This window comes from Schistocerca piceifrons, chromosome 1, assembly GCF_021461385.2.
Source record: "Schistocerca piceifrons isolate TAMUIC-IGC-003096 chromosome 1, iqSchPice1.1, whole genome shotgun sequence".
Lineage (NCBI taxonomy): Eukaryota > Metazoa > Arthropoda > Insecta > Orthoptera > Acrididae > Schistocerca > Schistocerca piceifrons.
Window position 1 is genome coordinate 569299079 of NC_060138.1, and position 18155 is coordinate 569317233.

Below are 18155 nucleotides of genomic sequence, written 5' to 3' on the forward strand. Positions count from 1 at the left end.
GGAGTTTAATAACGACACATTTCAGACTCTGAATAAAATGCCTTGAGTTAGTGATACATTACGTATTTCAGATAAGACCGGGCTTATTATATGGGAACAAATCTTTAGCACTCTGTTAGAAATACCATCGAAACCATGTGTGCTTTTATTTTTGACCCGGCCGGTGTGGCCGAGCGGTTCTAGGCGCTTCAGTCTGGAACCGCGCGACCGCTGCGGTCGCAGGTTCGAATCCTGCCTCGGGCATGGATGTGTGTGATGTCCTTAGGTTAGTTAGGTTTAAGTGGTTCTAAGTTCTAGGGGACTGATGACCTCAGATGTTAAGTCCTATAGTGCTCAGAGCCATTTGAACCATTTTTTTTATTTTTGAGAGAATGTGTAATTGTTGTTAATTTCATAAGAAAAACTTGGGGATACATTCGTATGATTTAATTTTATAAGAATCACTTTTTATATGTCCCGCTGTGATTTTTCTCTTTAACTGTTTGTCCCTGTCCTTTCTACAAGTAGTACTCTGTAGTCAAGATTAATGAGCCCATTGATGCTCTACGCCATCAACATGGGTAATATGAACATAAGATTAATATAACTAGTGACTTGCTTTGGTTTTGCACAGGTAGCAATAAGTATCTACGGCGAGACGGCTCGCCTAGCTTAGCGCTAAAAAATTATATACACAAACCTTCCTCGTGAGTCAGTCAGTTTATTAGTGTAAACTATTAAAATCTCTAGAATAATTTCTGAAACTAGCCTTCACATACAGACAGATAAACGTGCTATTGCCAGCGTATGTATTAATTCCAGTCTTATATCAGTCCATCTCCTCCGGACCCCCTCTCTCTCTACGTCCATCACCTCCACTCCCTTTCCTTCTCCTCCCCTCTCTTTCTACCCATCTCTTCCTTCACCCTCCCTCTCTGCTCATCTCCTCCTCCACCCTCTCTGCCCATCTTCTTCTCCAACCTCTCTCTATCCATATCCTCCTCCCCCTATCTGTAACCATCTCCTCCTTTCCCTCTCTCTCTCTACGTCCATCACCTCCACTCCCTTTCCTTCTCCTCCCCTCTCTTTCTACCCATCTCTTCCTTCACCCTCCCTCTCTGCTCATCTCCTCCTCCACCCTCTCTGCCCATCTTCTTCTCCAACCTCTCTCTATCCATATCCTCCTCCCCCTATCTGTATCCATCTCCTCCTTTCCCTCTGTATCTCTATCATCTGCTTTCCTCTTCCTTTCCACGTCATCACACCCACCACAATAGGAGGCCGGTGGTTCTTACCCACACAGTATTTCTTCCCAGATCGTGTGTACAAAGTCTGGTTGAAATCGTTCCAAGTGTCTAGGATGAGCTTCCTATTCGTGGTTTTGCCCACGTATTTAATGAATTTCACACATTTCTTGTACACGCAGTTCACCTGTATCTCTAGCGAATTTCACCTTGGATCTGCATTTTCACCCAGCTCAATGTTTACGATATCGTATCCCCTGAACAATGTGTCGTGCAGTGATGTAATTTTGCAGGTACATTCACTCGCAAATGTGGATGCTGTCTGAAAAAAATGTCGCGAATATAGGGAGTAAGGCAGTAATAAATTAAAACCGCGTGCTCCATACGGCAGATTTACTGCATGAACCGCGAAAATGTAGTAAGCGATAAAACTTTTTCCTTGCATCATTTTCTGGGGATCAACGAGAAGAAGATTCGTAAAGATTTGAAATTATGTTTAAAGTCTGTTGTAGGTTAATAAGTGGTCTCATACTCAAATATTGAATAAATAAAGTATGGGTATTCGCGAGTCGTGGGCTACGCTGCTTTTTCACCCTGACCCCCACCCCGGGCGCCCACACGATAGTTGGAATGGAGTATTTTTAATATTTTGAAGAGGAATGGCGACTTGTAAGTAGCCCGACCCTGTTAAATACCGGAGTAATACCGACACTTCAATCATTTTCTTGAAAGAACAACTCCTGAATACACTATATTTTTTCCTTTCCCTGGGAGCTAGCGGGGTGAGGCGAGTGGGGGGTGGAGGCAGTTCCCTCTCCTTTGATAGATGGATGGTTCATACCACTACAGCGGTTGTCCTCAGACAGTAAGTGATTTGTGTTCCAAGTTTGGTTAAAATCGGTTCAGTGGTTTAGAAGTAGTTGTGGATCATACATACATCCATGTTTACAATACACAGATGGAAAAGAAGTCCCATCATCAAGAAGGAGATAAACGAAAATTAGTAGGTGTGTTTCAACATCTGAAAGATGACATCTATTCCAATTTCACGCCAGTAGCTTTAGTGACGCTAGTAGCGCCACTACGAGGAAGCAACTCAGGTTTGCTTTAAATACTCTGTTGTAACGATCATGAGGGTTATTAACTTTCGTGATTGGACGTAATGAGTTGATGTCAGTCAAGATTGCCTTTAAGACGACGAAGACACGATTATCAAGAGTTCACTGAGATTGAACGAGGTCGTGGAATGGGACTACGAGAAGCGGGATGTACCTTCCATGGTATTGCAGAAAGGCTTGGCAGGAATGTATCCACTGTACGTGATTGCTAGCTGCGGTGGTCACGGAAAGGTATGGTTCAAAATGGTTCAAATGGCTCTGAGCACTATGGGACTCAACTGCTGAGGTCATTAGTCCCCTAGAACTTAGAACTAGTTAAACCTAACTAACCTAAGGACATCACAAACATCCATGCCCGCGGCAGGATTCGAACCTGCGACCGTAGCGGTCTTGCGGTTCCAGACTGCAGCGCCTTTAACCGCACGGCCACTTCGGCCGGCCGAAAGGTATGGTCGCGAGAAGACCGGGCTGCGGACGATCATGTGGCGCTAACGAAAGGAAGACCGTGTTTTTTTTACGTATGGCTATGGTGCCTCATTCTGCGTCTGCAGCAGCAATTTGAGCAGTAGTTGGTACAGTAGTGACACAAGGAACTCTTACAAATCGGCTACTTAGAGGACAGCTCCGAGCCAGACACCTTGTAGAGGGTGCTCCATTGCGTGTGTGTCGTTTGCGACTTCAGCTGTGTCAAGCGACAGCTCATTGGAGGGTAGATTCGTAATCTGTTGCGTTTCCTGATAAAAGCCGGACGCGCCTCGGTTCGATGCCAGCGACGGGCGTGGATTGGTTAGAAGAAGGACAGGTGAGCGCCAGCAACCAACCTGCCTGCGTGCCAGACACACTGGTAGCTACAGCTGGAGTTATGGTCTGGGGCGCGACTTCGTATGACAGCAGGAGCACTCTCGTGATTATCCCACGCACCTTGACTGCAAGTCTGTATGTCAGTTTGGTGATTCGACCTGTTGTTCTGCCATTCATGAATAGAATTCCAGGGGATATTTTCCAACAGACTAATGCTCGCCCACATACGCTCGATCACCGATCTTTTTCCAGTCGAACAGATATCGGAATCATTGGACGACAACTCCAGCATCATCCACAAACAGAATTAACTGGCCTACTAAGTGCAACAGGCATGGAACTCCATCCGACAAACTGACATCCGACACCTGTACGACACAATGCATACACGTGTGCATGCTTACATTCAACATTCTAGCGGTTACACAGGCTATTAATGCACCAGCAATTCACATTTTTCTCTCGCTTACCCGTGATCTTGCAATGTTAATCACCTAAAGATGTTGCCTAGAGAATTATATTCCTGAAATTTTATTACTCTACATAGATTATTTCTTGGTGTTGCGATTTTTTTCGTCAGTGTATGTATGGATATAGTTTAGCGGCCCTCCCCAGCTTCGCACGGGTAGCAGGACGGCTTGTCTGGCGTAGCCGTAATTTTGTTTACTTGGCGCTTTGTAGAGTTATGATTAAAAATCTGAAAACACCATTAGTTAACTTAACACCATCACATTCATATAAATTGAACGAGTTAAGCAACACACGCCACTTGCTGGCTTACTGCAGCGCCAAAAGGCGTGAGCGGACTGCCCGACGGCTACCCGCCAACAGTGCGAGCTGTACATCAAGGGCGTCGCGCCTCCACGGCTGCACGTTCGTCCGCGGGGCAGTTGCGCTTGTCCGACACGAGTATCAAAATCCTGGCAGCAGTTTCTGAAAGTAGCCTTCACATACAGACAGAAAATAACCGCGGTGTGCGACTAATTAATCGTACTTCAGCCAATTTGCACCAAATATTTATAATTTATTTGCACGAACCTTCCTCGTGAATCGGTGTATCTGTTAGTGGAAACGTTATCAAAATCCCTACAATCGTTCCTGAGATTAGCTTTCGTATATAGGCAGAGAAAATCGACGGCATAATTTAATTTGCGATATGCATAGAGATTGAATGTTCCTACATATGTATGCATTTTCGTAATAATACCTTCGTGACGCTCAGTGTTCTGGCGCAAGTCCTTCAGCTGGACGTCACTTAGGCAATTTGCGTCTCCCATCCATTTATCCAACTGGGAAAAGGCGACGTGAGTTGAAAGTGGAATCCGGAACACGTTTCGTGCCTGGAGACTGTCCACGTCATTGAGAGAAGAAAGCTAGGTTAAATGACGTCATTTTAAATATCTCATCTTTTTGAAACTTCCTGGCAGATTAAAACTGCGTGCCCGACCGAGACTCGAACTCGGGACCTTTGCCTTTCGCGGGCAAGTGCTCCACCATCTGAGCTACCGAAGCACGACTCGCGCCCGGTCTCACAGCTTTACTTCTGCCAGTATCTCGTCTCCTACCTTCCAAACTTTACAGAAGCTCTCCTGCGAACCTTGCAGAACTAGCACTCCTGAAAGAAAGGATATTGCGGAGACATGGCTTAGCCACAGCCTGGGGGATGTTTCCAGAATGTCTCCGCAATATCCTTTATTTCAGGAGTGCTAGTTCTGCAAGGTTCGCAGGAGAGCTCCTGTAAAGTTTGGAAGGTAGGAGACGAGATACTGGCAGAAGTAAAGCTGTGAGACCGGGCGCGAGTCGTGCTTCGGTAGCTCAGATGGTGGTGCACTTGCCCGCGAAAGGCAAAGGTCCCGAGTTCGAGTCTCGGTCGGGCACGCAGTTTTAATCTGCCAGGAAGTTTCATATCAGCGCACACTCCGCTGCAGAGTGAAAATCTCATTCTGGATCTCATCTTTTTGTCAGCGTTTACTGTCGTCTCAGTTGGTCTTTACTTGTCCCTTGGCTGAAGAGCAGGTTTAATGTACCGCTGGTGCCCCCCTCCCGCCCATATGGGACGAGGGAGGACGAAATAACAACAAAGACAAAAAGATGTATAAATCTTCGCCAAGCTTTGCTGCTCTCTGTAGTTGTGGCATCTGTCTGCATTAAAGCTTTTCATATTAGATACTGCCTCCTCTGTAACTGACCGGCTTATAGCCCCTATCATAGATAACAGACAACTACATTTATATTACACACTCATTATTAACATAATTGTGTATACATAGATCTTCCCCATGAATCAGTTAATCTATTGGTGAAAACAGTATAAAAATCCCCATAATAGGTTCTGAGATTAGCCGTCACATAAATACTGGACGAACGCGATGGATCACTAATCTACGAGGCAGTGCTGAAAAGTAATGCCTCCGAATTTATGTATCTGAAAGCTCTCAAATCTTTTTAAATAAAACAAACATTATTAAAATTCTGCACGTTTGTTGTTCGTGTCTACATACTTATTTCTCAACACTCTGGCGACGAACTCATTTCTCCGAAAGAGATACCTGTTTATTGGTAGAGTCACTGTAGAATTATTTAATTGGATGGGTAAAAAATCTACTCACTGAGCGGCGGCGGAGCACACACATAAAAGACGGTTGTAGTTGGCAAGCTTTCTGTTGATGGAACCACAACCGCACCTCTTCCTGCACTGGTTCACCAGTCTCAAACGAAAGTCCTCGGCTGTGTACTTTTAAGTTTGAGAACCAGATGAAAATTGGATGAGGCTAAGTCGGGATTGTCAGGAGGATAATCGATGACAATAAATCCAAAGCGTCGAAATGATACAGGTGTCGCAGTGCTCGTGTGCATTGTCATACTGAAAGAGAGGGTGCTCCATGTGGTGACGAAATCTTCTGCGATTAGAAACTTAATTACAGCACGCTGTTTCTCATCCGCCGACGTAGTTACGGTGCACACCGCCATGTTGCAGGCTACAACTCTGATCTCTCTAGCAGCAGATGGCTGGAAATATGTAGACATGAAGAATAAAAATGTAGAATCTTAATATGTATGTTTTATTTCAAAAGTTTTTAAGAGCTTTCACATAAGAAATTTAGAGATATGGTTTTTCAGCACGCCCTCGTAGTAATATCTGCGGATATAGCTCAATTGAAGCTCTTTGTGCGATCTGGTTTTATCTTTATTTCACTAATTTCGAGTTCGGGAACAGTAGGTGTTTACAGCATATTTTTTCTACCATGTTTCATCACATTTCTGTAAAATTTATACATCTACTGTGAAGTTCAAGCCACTGAGGTGAGGAAATTCACTTTCAAATGAGGATTGTAATGATTTGTAATCAATTTTTAGTCAGTCTGCACAAGTCGGTGCTTGAGCAGTGGGCAATTGTCTGGTCTACTGGCTGGGAATTCGGGTGATGGAAAAAAAAAAATCTAAATCAGCGGTTCGTTTACAGTTTACACTTAGTGAAAACAAGATGAAGTGCAACTTGGTCACGTCGTCAGCTGCAGCGTATGCATGGTGTAAGTAGGTAGAGGTTAAAAAGTTTATTTTATAATGGAGAGAGCTATTACTGGTAAACAGCGATTTTTCATCAGTATGTGAATGGAAGTAAAGAGAGTCAATTGTGGCAGTGTGATAATACATTTATTTTGTTAGGGATATATGATATAAAAACTTTGCATTCCGATTTTGTGTCCCAAAAACGCATGTAGGACGGAAATTCCTCTTTATAACAATAATTTTAGGTCAGATTAGTTTTAATATTATAACGTCTTAAAAATACAATTATTGGTGGCTACCAAACTGGCGGTGACTGTTATATAGGCTCCTTTATTTGAAGAAGGATACCAGTATTGCAAACAGACCTTCCTGGAAGGTAGCTGGCGGTTAGGACCAGCCAGGTAATGGCGTTCTAGCAGATTTGCAGACTTCCGGCGGGACTCACTTGTAATACGAGCAGAGCATTTTGCAGGAACAGCCGTTTATGGTGGCAACGGAAGACAGCACCTCTCCTGACAGTTTTGTGTTTTCTTGCGGGCTCCTAGTTTTTAAAGAGGTTCCAGCAAGAACAATCAACTTCACTTTTGTCGGTGTTCTTGGAGGTAAACATTTAGCGTCCGCCTAGTCAGTGTCGGTCACTTATAAGAGTAGCGACAGGCTTTTAAAATCAAGCAAGCATTTGATATTCTTCTTCTTCTTCTGCCTGTATCCCGCGCCTACACGGGGTCGGCATGGTTGTTATCATATTTGGCAGTGTCAATGCCCCTCGTGACGCCGTCCGTGAAGATGTCCCTCTGCTTCCTCATTTTGGCTGCACTGAATCAGCAGCTGAGAAACCCCCCTTTCGTTCCTATCATACCTCACGGCGATTGCTAACAACATTGCTGCATGAAGCATGTTAAGTAGAGTACTGGCTCCGATCTAGACTTTAGCCACTTTATCCAAGCCTGTGCGTAGGACTGAGTCCCATGCTTGCAATACAACACGTTCTTTGGATTTCACACATTGGAAGTGGTGGGTATGCAAGGTGTATTACCACAACAAGCAGTTTTAGTCTTATTGTTTAAATGTTGTTGTTGTGGTCTTCAGTCCTGAGACTGGTTTGATGCAGCTCTCCATGCTACTCTATCCTGCGCAAGCTTCTTCATCTCCCAGTACCTAATGCAGCCTACATCCTTCTAAATCTGCTTAGTGTATTCATCTCTTGGTCTCCCTCTACAATTTTTACCCTCCACGCTGCCCTCCAATGATAAATTTGTGATCCCTTGATGCCTCAGAACATGTCCTACCAACCGGTTCCTTCTTGTGCCACAAACTCGTCTTCTCCTCAATTCTATTCAGTACCTCCTCATTAATTATGTGATCTACCCATCTAATCTTCAGCATTCTTCTGTAACACCACAGGTTGAAAATTAAGTTGCGTAGTGTGGGTTATTGTTCAAATTAGTGAAATAATGTTTTCTTATACAATGAGGTGGCAAAAGTCATGCGGTACCTCCTAATGTCGTGTCGGACCTCCTTTTGCTAGACATAGTGCAGCAACTCGACGTAGCATGTATTGAACAAGTCGCTGGAAGACCCCAGCAGAAATACAGAGCCCTGCTGCTTCTATTGCTGTCTATAATTGCGGAAGTGTCACCGGTGCAGGATTTAGCGCACGAACTGATCTCTCGATCATGTCCCAAAAATGCTTGATGAGATCCGTGTCGAGAGATCTGAGTGGCATTCGCTCAAATTATCCAGAACGTTCTTCAAACCAGTCGTGAACAATTGTGTCCTCGTGACACGTTTGGGGACATGAAGTCCGTGAATAGCTGCAGATGGTCTCCAAGAAGCCATTTCCAATCAATGATCGGTTCAGTTGGACCGGAGGATCCAGTCCACTCCACGCAAACACAGCCCACCCCATTATGGAGCAACCACAAGCTTGCACAGTGGACTGTTGACAACTGCGATCCATGGCTTCGTGTGATCTGAGCCAGATTCAAACTCTACCTTGAGCTCTTACCAACTGAATTCGGGACTTATCTGACCAGGCCACGGTTTTACAGTCGTCTAAAGTCCAATCGATACGGTCACGAGCCCAGAGCGGCGTTGCGGGCGATGTAGTGCAGTCAGCAAAGGCACTCGCGTCGGATGTCTGCTGCCACATTTCGCAGCACTGTCCTAACGTATACTTTAGTCGTCCATTCCACATTGATTTCTGCGGTTATTTCACGCAGTGTTGCCTGTCTGTTAGCACTGACAACTCTATGCAAATGCCGCTGCTCTCGGTTGTTAAGCGAAGGCCGTCAGTCGCTGCTTTGTTCGTGGTCAGAGGTACTGCCTGAAATTTGGTATTCTCGGCATACTCGTGACGCTGTGGATCTCGAAATATTTAATTCACTAAAGATTTCCATGCCACTAGTCTCAACTACCATTCCGCGTTCAAAGTGCGGTAATTCCCGTCGTGCGGCCGCAATAACGTCGGAAACCGTTCCACATGAATCGCCTGAGCACAAATGACAGCTCCACCGATGCACTGCCGTTTTAGACATTGTATACGTGATACTACCGCCATCTGCATAAGTGCATACCGCTATCCTATGACTTTTGTGAGCTCAGTGTATGTCATCATCTTATATGAAAATAAAATAAAACGACTGAAAAAAAGAGTACGTTTTACTGACTGGGGGCCGCAGAGCACGAGATTGAGAACTGGTTGTGTACATATTGGCAGGGCTGAGCCACGCTTGCGGACGACTGACGCACGCGGCGGTGAAGGCGGACAGCGACGCGGAGGCGGTGAGCCGCCTCAGGGAGGCCGGCGCCATCCCGCTGCTGGTGAGCACCACGCCCGAGCTGGGCCTCTGCTACGAGACCTATGAGAAGATCCACGGCGTTACCCGCAACCCCTACGATACCAGACGCACCCCCGGCGGCTCATCTGGCGGCGAGGTAGGTGGCTTTGCAGAAGGTGCTCTAAGCATTAGCATTAGTCTTGTAATTTGTATCGACTTCACTGTGTCTATTTGGTGGAACATGATTACACTGAGAAACACGTTTTTGCCCATTGTTTACTATGAGAATTATTGTTGCTCTTTTTAAAAACTGTCCACTGCAATGAATGTCGCTACAAAGCCTTTCACAGGTTTTAATAACTTACATGGTAATTGATAATTCATTGTTCTTGACGTGATTTACGTGAAAGAGCAGCAAGTTTTTCTTACTCAGCCTCTAACCTTTATAGTTGTTACTTAAGCTCTAGGAAACTGATGTACGTTTTGAAATTTTCTTTTCGTATGCTACAATTACTGAAAATTTGTGTTTCAAAATCCATGCAGAATAGTACGGCCAGCAGATGCCGACTCATCAGGGTATGTCTCGGGAGAGTGCTAGTGGTGGGGGTTGCAGGCTGGTGCTGTAGGGGAAATGCCAAGTGCTGGAGGGGAAGTGCCGTTCTAAACTGAAGCCTAGGCTCACATTTTTTGAAAATATTAAGTGGAGCCCCACCACACCCACACCTGCATGGTGATCAGTCAAAAAGATCTGTCACCTCAGCATTGGTTAGTATGTAAAAAGAATTTCGCTGAAAATGCGGCGATTTATTTTCGCCTGTCTTTGTAGTGTCACAAGTAGCGAATTTGGAATAAAACCCATGTTTCTCTTGTCGCCATGTTAAAATTTGCTTCTTTTGCCAAAACAAAGCGGAGTTTACACAATGTCACCACACCGACATGTTATGAAGATGCAGTTGCGAGAGAATTCTGAAAAAGTGGTTTATTAAGTTTATAAGTGAAGAACTGAGGATAATAAGGTCAATAGCTTATGAAAAAGCACATGCCCAGAACAAAAATGAATTACAATGTTTAATTCGCGAGGTACACATGAAACATAATCCAAAATTGTGCTAAACGCATTCTCTGAAAATTATTTCGATCAGTTAGTTCATGAGACCACACGAATAGTAAAGTTGTGAAACCACACTTGACCTCTTAGCAACAAATAATCCTGAGTTAATAACGAGCAGCAAAAAAATGGCTCTGAGCACTATGGGACTTAACTTCTAAGGTCATCAGTCCCCTAGAACTTAGAACTACTTAAACCTAACTAACCTAAGGACATCACACACATCCATGCCCGAGGTAGGATTCGAACCTGCGACCGTAGCGATCTCGCGATTCCAGACTGTAGCGCCTAGGACCGCTCGGCCACCCTGGCCGGCAACGAGCAGCAAAACGAATACAGGGATTAGTGAACACAGTGATCGAATATTGTAGATTGAATATTGTAACCCACAAATCCTCCAAAAATAAACGAAAAATATCCCTATTCAAAAAAGCAGATGAAAATTCACTTGACGCCTTCCTGGGAGACAATCTTCACTCCTTCCAAATTAATAATATAAGTGTAGACCAGATGTGGTTTGAATTCAAAGAAATAGTATCGGCAGCAATTGAGAGATTTATACCAAATAAATTAACAAACGACGGAGCTGATCGTCCTTGGTACACAAAACGGGTCAAAACACTGTTGCAGAAACAAAACATGCCAAATTTAAACAGACACAAAATCTCCAAGATTGGCGGTCTTTTACAGAAGCTCGAAATTTAGCGCTGGCTTCAATGCGAGATGCTTATAACAGTTTCCACAATGAAACTTTGTCTAGAAACCTGGCAGAAAATCCAAAGAAATTCTGGTGGTATGTGAAGTATGTTAGCGGCAAGAAACAATCAGTGCCTTCTCTGCGCGATAGAAATGGAGATACTATCGAAGACAGTGCTGCCAAAGCACAGTTACTAAACAAAGCCTTCCGAAATGCTTTCACAAAAGAAGACGTAGTAAATATTCCAAATATTCCAGAATTCGAATCAAGAACATTTGCCAACATGAGTAACGTAGACGTAAATATCCTCGGAAGAGTGAAGCAACTTAAATCACTTAATAAAAGCAAGTCTCCTGGTCCAGACTGTATACCAATCAGGTTCCTTTCATGGTATGCTAATGCATTAGCTCCATACTTAAACAATCATATACAACCGTTCGCTCGACGGAAAACTGAAAAGTTGCACAAGTTGCACCAATATTCAAGAAAGGTAGTAGGAGGAATCCACTTAATTACAGGCCCATATCGTTAACGTCGATATGCAGTAGGATTTTGGAACATACACTCCTGGAAATGGAAAAAAGAACACATTGACACCGGTGTGTCAGACCCACCATACTTGCTCCGGACACTGCGAGAGGGCTGTACAAGCAATGATCACACGCACGGCACAGCGGACACACCAGGAACCGCGGTGTTGGCCGTCGAATGGCGCTAGCTGCGCAGCATTTGTGCACCGCCGCCGTCAGTGTCAGCCAGTTTGCCGTGGCATACGGAGCTCCATCGCAGTCTTTAACACTGGTAGCATGCCGCGACAGCGTGGACGTGAACCGTATGTGCAGTTGACGGACTTTGAGCGAGGGCGTATAGTGGGCATGCGGGAGGCCGGGTGGACGTACCACCGAATTGCTCAACACGTGGGGCGTGAGGTCTCCACAGTACATCGATGTTGTCGTCAGTGGTCGGCGGAAGGTGCACGTGCCCGTCGACCTGGGACCGGACCGCAGCGACGCACGGATGCACGCCAAGACCGTAGGATCCCACACAGTGCCGTAGGGGACCGCACCGCCACTTCCCAGCAAATTAGGGACACTGTTGCTCCTGGGGTATCGGCGAGGACCATTCGCAACCGTCCCCATGAAGCTGGGCTACGGTCCCGCACACCGTTAGGCCGTCTTCCGCTCACGCCCCAACATCGTCCAGCCTGCCTCCAGTGGTGTCGCGACAGGCGTGAATGGAGGGACGAATGGAGACGTGTCGTCTTCAGCGATGAGAGTCGCTTCTGCCTTGGTGCCAATGATGGTCGTATGCGTGTTTGGCGCCGTGCAGGTGAGCGCCACAATCAGGACTGCATACGACCGAGGCACACAGGGCCAACACCCGGCATCATGGTGTGGGGAGCGATCTCCTACACTGGCCGTACACCACTGGTGATCGTCGAGGGGACACTGAATAGTGCACGGTACATCCAAACCGTCATCAAACCCATCGTTCTACCATTCCTAGACCGGCAAGGGAACTTGCTGTTCCAACAGGACAATGCACGTCCGCATGTATCCCGTGCCACCCAACGTGCTCTAGAAGGTGTAAGTCAACTACCCTGGCCAGCAAGATCTCCGGATCTGTCCCCCATTGAGCATGTTTGGGACTGGATGAAGCGTCGTCTCATGCGGTCTGCACGTCCAGCACGAACGCTGGTCCAACTGAGGCGCCAGGTGGAAATGGCATGGCAAGCCGTTCCACAGGACTACATCCAGCATCTCTACGATCGTCTCCATGGGAGAATAGCAGCCTGCATTGCTGCGAAAGGTGGATATACACTGTACTAGTGCCGACATTGTGCATGCTCTGTTGCCTGTGTCTATGTGCCTGTGGTTGTGTCAGTGTGATCATGTGATGTATCTGACCCCAGGAATGTGTCAATAAAGTTTCCCCTTCCTGGGACAATGAATTCACGGTGTTCTTATTTCAATTTCCAGGAGTGTATATTGTGTGTTAACATTACGAATTACCTCGAAGGAAACGGTCTATTGACACACAGTAAACAAGGGTTTAGAAAACATCGTTCTTTATTCACATGAACTGTTGAGTGCTATTGACAAGGGATTTCTGATCGATTCTGTATTTCTGGATTTCCGGATGGCTTGTAGCGAAATACCACACAAGCGGCTTGTAGCGAAACTGCTTGCTTAAGGAATATCGTCTCAGTTATGTGACTGGATTTGTGATTTCCTGTCAGAAAGGTCACAGTTCGTGGTAACTGACGGAAAGTCATCGAGTAAAACGGAAGTGATTTCTGGCGTTCCCCAAGGTAGTGTTATAGGCCCTTTGCTGTTCTTTATCTATATAAACGATTTGGGAGATAATCTGAGCAGCCGTCTTAGGTTTGCAGATGAGACAGGATACATGACCAATGTATCCTGCCGACCAGGGAAAGAGGCGTGACTGTCTCTGAGAAGAAGGTGGAACGTTCACGGTGGCGACCCGAACCAGATGGCGCATAGACATTGACGCTCCTGACGCCACTAAAAGTGACAGCCATACCTTAGGCATCAGGCAGATAGGCGACTGCATCAGCGAGGATGCCGTCACGTAAGAGGATCGCCACCCCGGTACCAGTACGGGAAGCATGAGAGACATGTGCTGTAAAACCATAGGGAGCACAGAAAGTTGCAACGTGCACCTCCTGGAGGAAAGCAACGTCAACGTCTGCAACATACAGCATCCCATGGAGTGAAGCCAGTTTGTGATGTTCGCGAATGGTATTGACATTGACCTTGGGTATGGAGTAAGTCTGGAAAGCTGTCATCGCCAAGAGGATAGGTAGTCCAAACACGGGGGAAGCACAGGGACCTTCCTGTTAGGCGCCTCTGTAAGGGCACATCAGGCTGACGGGGAGGGAGCTGACCCCACCAAGGGAGGTCCATTGCTCTGTACACCTTGAGAACGTCGATCCTCAGCATAGACGTCGTCTGCCCAGGAGACAGGCGCCTCTCTGGACCGGTTCAGCGGAACACTATCATAGGTACGACCACAGGTAAGGTGAGAGACAGAAAGGGAGGCGAACGCACCAGATGCAGGGGGAAGGGGGGGGGGGTCGGTGTCCGAAGGTGGACGCTGACTGGAGATGGAGGCGGGGAAGGACGTCGCGTCGTCAGGTGTCACGGCGTCAGAGGTCAGCGTACCATCAGTAGCAGGCTCGTCATCCTGTGCACTCGTACAATGGAGGCAGTCATCAGGAGTGTACAGAATTGACTTTTCCATTTAGTTGGCTGTCGTCTGAGATGTGGCCAGATAGCAGAAAACAACCAATGGAGACGGGACAGACAGCTTGTGCCTGCTGACGGTCATCATTCATTTGTAAAATGTTCAAACGTGTGGCAATTCCTAAGAGACCAAACTGCTTAGGTCATCGGTCCCTAGACTTACAGACGACTTGAACCAACTTAAACTAAGAACAACACACACACACACACACACACACACACACACACACACACACACACACACAACAAACAAACACACACACACACCTATGCCCGAGGGAGGACTCGAACCCCCGGCGGAGGGCCCGTGCAGTCCGTGACATGACGCCTCAAAACGCGCGGCCACTCGGCGCGGCAATCATTTGTATTGTCTCTGGCAGGAGTGTAGGCGACACAAGCGAAACGTTCATCTCGTCGTCGAGAGGAGTCGACGCCGGTGCCGACTGATTCAAATGGGGCACAGCAGGCAGCATCGCCGCAGACGCGTAAGATAGAGGTAACACAGTGGTCGCTGTAGGAAAAGCGACGTCACCGATCGGCGTCTGAACCATTCTACTCGGAGACATTCAGAACGGTCATGGCTTTCCCGGCCATAATCTGAACAGGTGTGCGGCTGGCCATCGTACATGACGACAGCCCTGCAGTCTTTCGCCAGCTTCATCTACACAGTAATACTGAGGATCGAAAAATGGATTCCGAGAACACCTTCTGGTGGGAGACGCATTTGATCTCATATAAAACTTTCTACTTCATATGGCTTCTGCCATTCATGAACCAAAGGAAAAGTTAATTCAGATTTGGTTTTGCGGTAAGAAAACGCCATGATGGTCGATGAAGTCGGACTCTTGAGAAAGCCGCTACGCAGAAGTAAACAAACGCGCGCTCGCTCGCAAGTAGCACAACAGGGGATCGTAAACAAGGCGTGCGTCTCACCGTTGCGGAAGGAAGACTGCCACTGAGTTATAGAGGCAGATAGCTTAAGGACTGGTAGTTTATGTAATCAGCGGAACCAGAATCTAAAAGTCTGGACATAAAAAATGGTTTGAATTTTCAGGTCTTAGGTAAATTTTATGACAGGGCCGGCCGGCAAGCCGGAGTTCACGCAGGCTGGGCGTGTGTGCCGCGCGCAGGCCAAGGCACGGCCTGTCTCGGCTTTTCTCGGTGCTTCTTGGAAGTACCCACAACAGCGCGCCATTTCATTGACTATCGTGGCATTTTTCGGTCGGCACAGTTCTCCTGAGTTCGGCAGAAACGTGACTCCTGGCTATGTGTTCGTGGTATGAAGACGTTCACTGGTCCAGGGCTGTGTACACAAAAAGAGGTAGTCTAGAGATCTATCGTTACAGGCCTTTAAAAATGAATAGCACTGACGGAAGAGAGCGATGAGAATTTTCAGTATACACTATGCAGTCACATAAACGACGGGTATAGCAAGTTTGCTGCTATACGACATTACAGTACCATGTAGAAGGTATTTAAAGACTTAATTGCCAATGAAAGAGCAAAAAATTTCGATCGGTAGACGGGCTTCATTGTTCTGTACATCAAGAAGCACTTTGTGTTAAATTTTCAGGCGTTGAGCACACGAAGAAGCTGCAAGTACGAACAGTAAAATTTCTAAAGCTGAACGCGTTATTCCACTGTCAGTTGTAAAAATTTTCCACGGAACTGAACGAAGAGTTTGGAGACTATGTATTACTGCAGAGTATGTTCGTTAGGTCAAGGTGCATGCCTGGATACAATTTTTCGACTTAAGCTCGCTATTGTTAAATTTTTGAAGGAAAAAGGTGTGGAGGAACAACAATTAGAACATCCAGAATGGACTGCAAACCTTACATTTTAAGTGGACGTGGCTACACACTGACACAGTACAATACTGCAAGGTGAGAAATAACTTCTTTCCGATTCGATTGGAATGCACTTAAAAAGAAAAGCTCGTTGTAGAAGCGACACATTTAGAATCTAGCGCTAAAGATAATTGATGTTTGAAGAACTCATCGTCGCCCTTAAAGAGTTACAAGAATAGCTTCCTAAACGTTTTGAGGGCATTGCCAATCTTAAATTCGTTTTCGAAATGTGTTTGAGGCCGTTAGCAGTTTCAGTTGAAAGTGCTCCTGTGGATATGGAGATATAACTGATTGATATGCTGGCTAATTCTCGTTTCAAATTGTCCAGGACCGTCTACATTGGTTTCCTTGGGTTGGCTTTCGATGTCTCCATAATGTGGTTGTAAAATTACTACCATATTTCGACCACGATATGTAGCTGAAGCGCGAGTTTTTCGATTATGAAACTAAATGAGTCACGATTACGTGGCAACCTAAGTGCGTGAATCTGTGAAATTGTCTGTGTATGCCCATATGCCGACGGTTTTTACTAGATAAAACTTATATTCTGTTTTCAGCACGCCAAACATAATTAAATAATAGTGAAAATTTGTTTTGTTTTTGATGTATATTGTTGAAAAAGGAGCAAGTCACATGCAGTGCAACCGCATTGCCATTTAAATGAGGCACGTTCGCAGTTTCCCCCTCTTCCCCGCCCTCACGATCAGACTGCGTGGCGTGACGGTGGCGGAAATATGCCAGCCGGGTCGATCGCCATGGCATTCGTGCCAGGGCTCATCCCGAAAGCCGAAATCTTGGTCACCACTGCATTATGACACAGCTGTCAGTCCAAAAAACATTGGATTAATAAGAAATAATGAAAAGTTCAGATGGTGGTTGTATTTAATGCTTAATGTGTTCTACATAGCCTCCTCATATTTATTTACAACGCACAGAACATTCGTAGAACCATGTGAGACTTTTGAGAGTCTCACATGGTTGTACGAATGTTCTTTGAGAGATTATTCAACTTGTGCGACACCTTGTCTTGAATGGCGGTTATGGCGGCAAACGTTGATCCTTGATGTGTATAGCTGCACTCTATCGTTGTGGGTTAGTCTCGTCATCCTTAATGACTTTGTACAGGAACGAATTGTCCGAGTTTTGCATTTCCATCAAGTCGCGGCAGGCGTCCACAGATCGTTACTCTTCTTCGAGAGTAAAATGGTTCAAATGGCTGTGAGCACCATGGGACTTAACTTCTGAGGTCATCAGTCCCCTAGAACTTAGAACTACTTTAACCTAACTAACCTAACGACATCAGACACATCCATACCCAAGGCAGGATTCGAACCTGCGACCGTAGCGGTCACGCGGTTCCAGACTGTAGCGTCTAGAACCGCTCGGCCACTCCGGCCGGCTCGAGAGTAAAGTGTGCGGCACAAACTTCGCACACATTTTTCTCTTGTTCAAAATATTCTGGATCTTGTCTTGAAACTTGATTTATAGATGTTGCTCAATTGCGATTTGTGACGCAACAACATTGACAACCACGAAACGAACAAGCGGGAGAACGCGAGAGGTGATTGCCGCTATTGAATCTACAAAGTGGTTCATATTAACGTTTAAAAACCCCTGAAGATGTAGATGAGGCTGAGATAAATAATGTAATACAAGACAAATGGGACTGCAAATGTTGAGAAACATCCCAAAAGTGCCGGCCGGGGTGGCCGAGCGGTTCTAGGCGCTACAGTCTGGAACCGCGCGACCGCTACGTCGCAGGTTCAAATCCTACCTCGGGCATGGATGTGTGTGACGTCCTTAGG

The 18155-nt window shown here is 46.0% G+C and overlaps 1 protein-coding gene across 1 annotated transcript in view; it reads left to right on the top strand.

Moving 5' to 3' along the window:
• LOC124751482 (fatty-acid amide hydrolase 2-A-like) overlaps nt 1-18155 on the top strand; it is a 249336-nt gene that overhangs the window by 103063 nt on the left and 128118 nt on the right. Inside the window, exon 4 of the mRNA XM_047248989.1 lies at nt 9372-9589. Within this exon, the coding sequence (XP_047104945.1) occupies nt 9372-9589 (218 nt within the window). The remainder of the gene's footprint in view (nt 1-9371; nt 9590-18155) is intronic.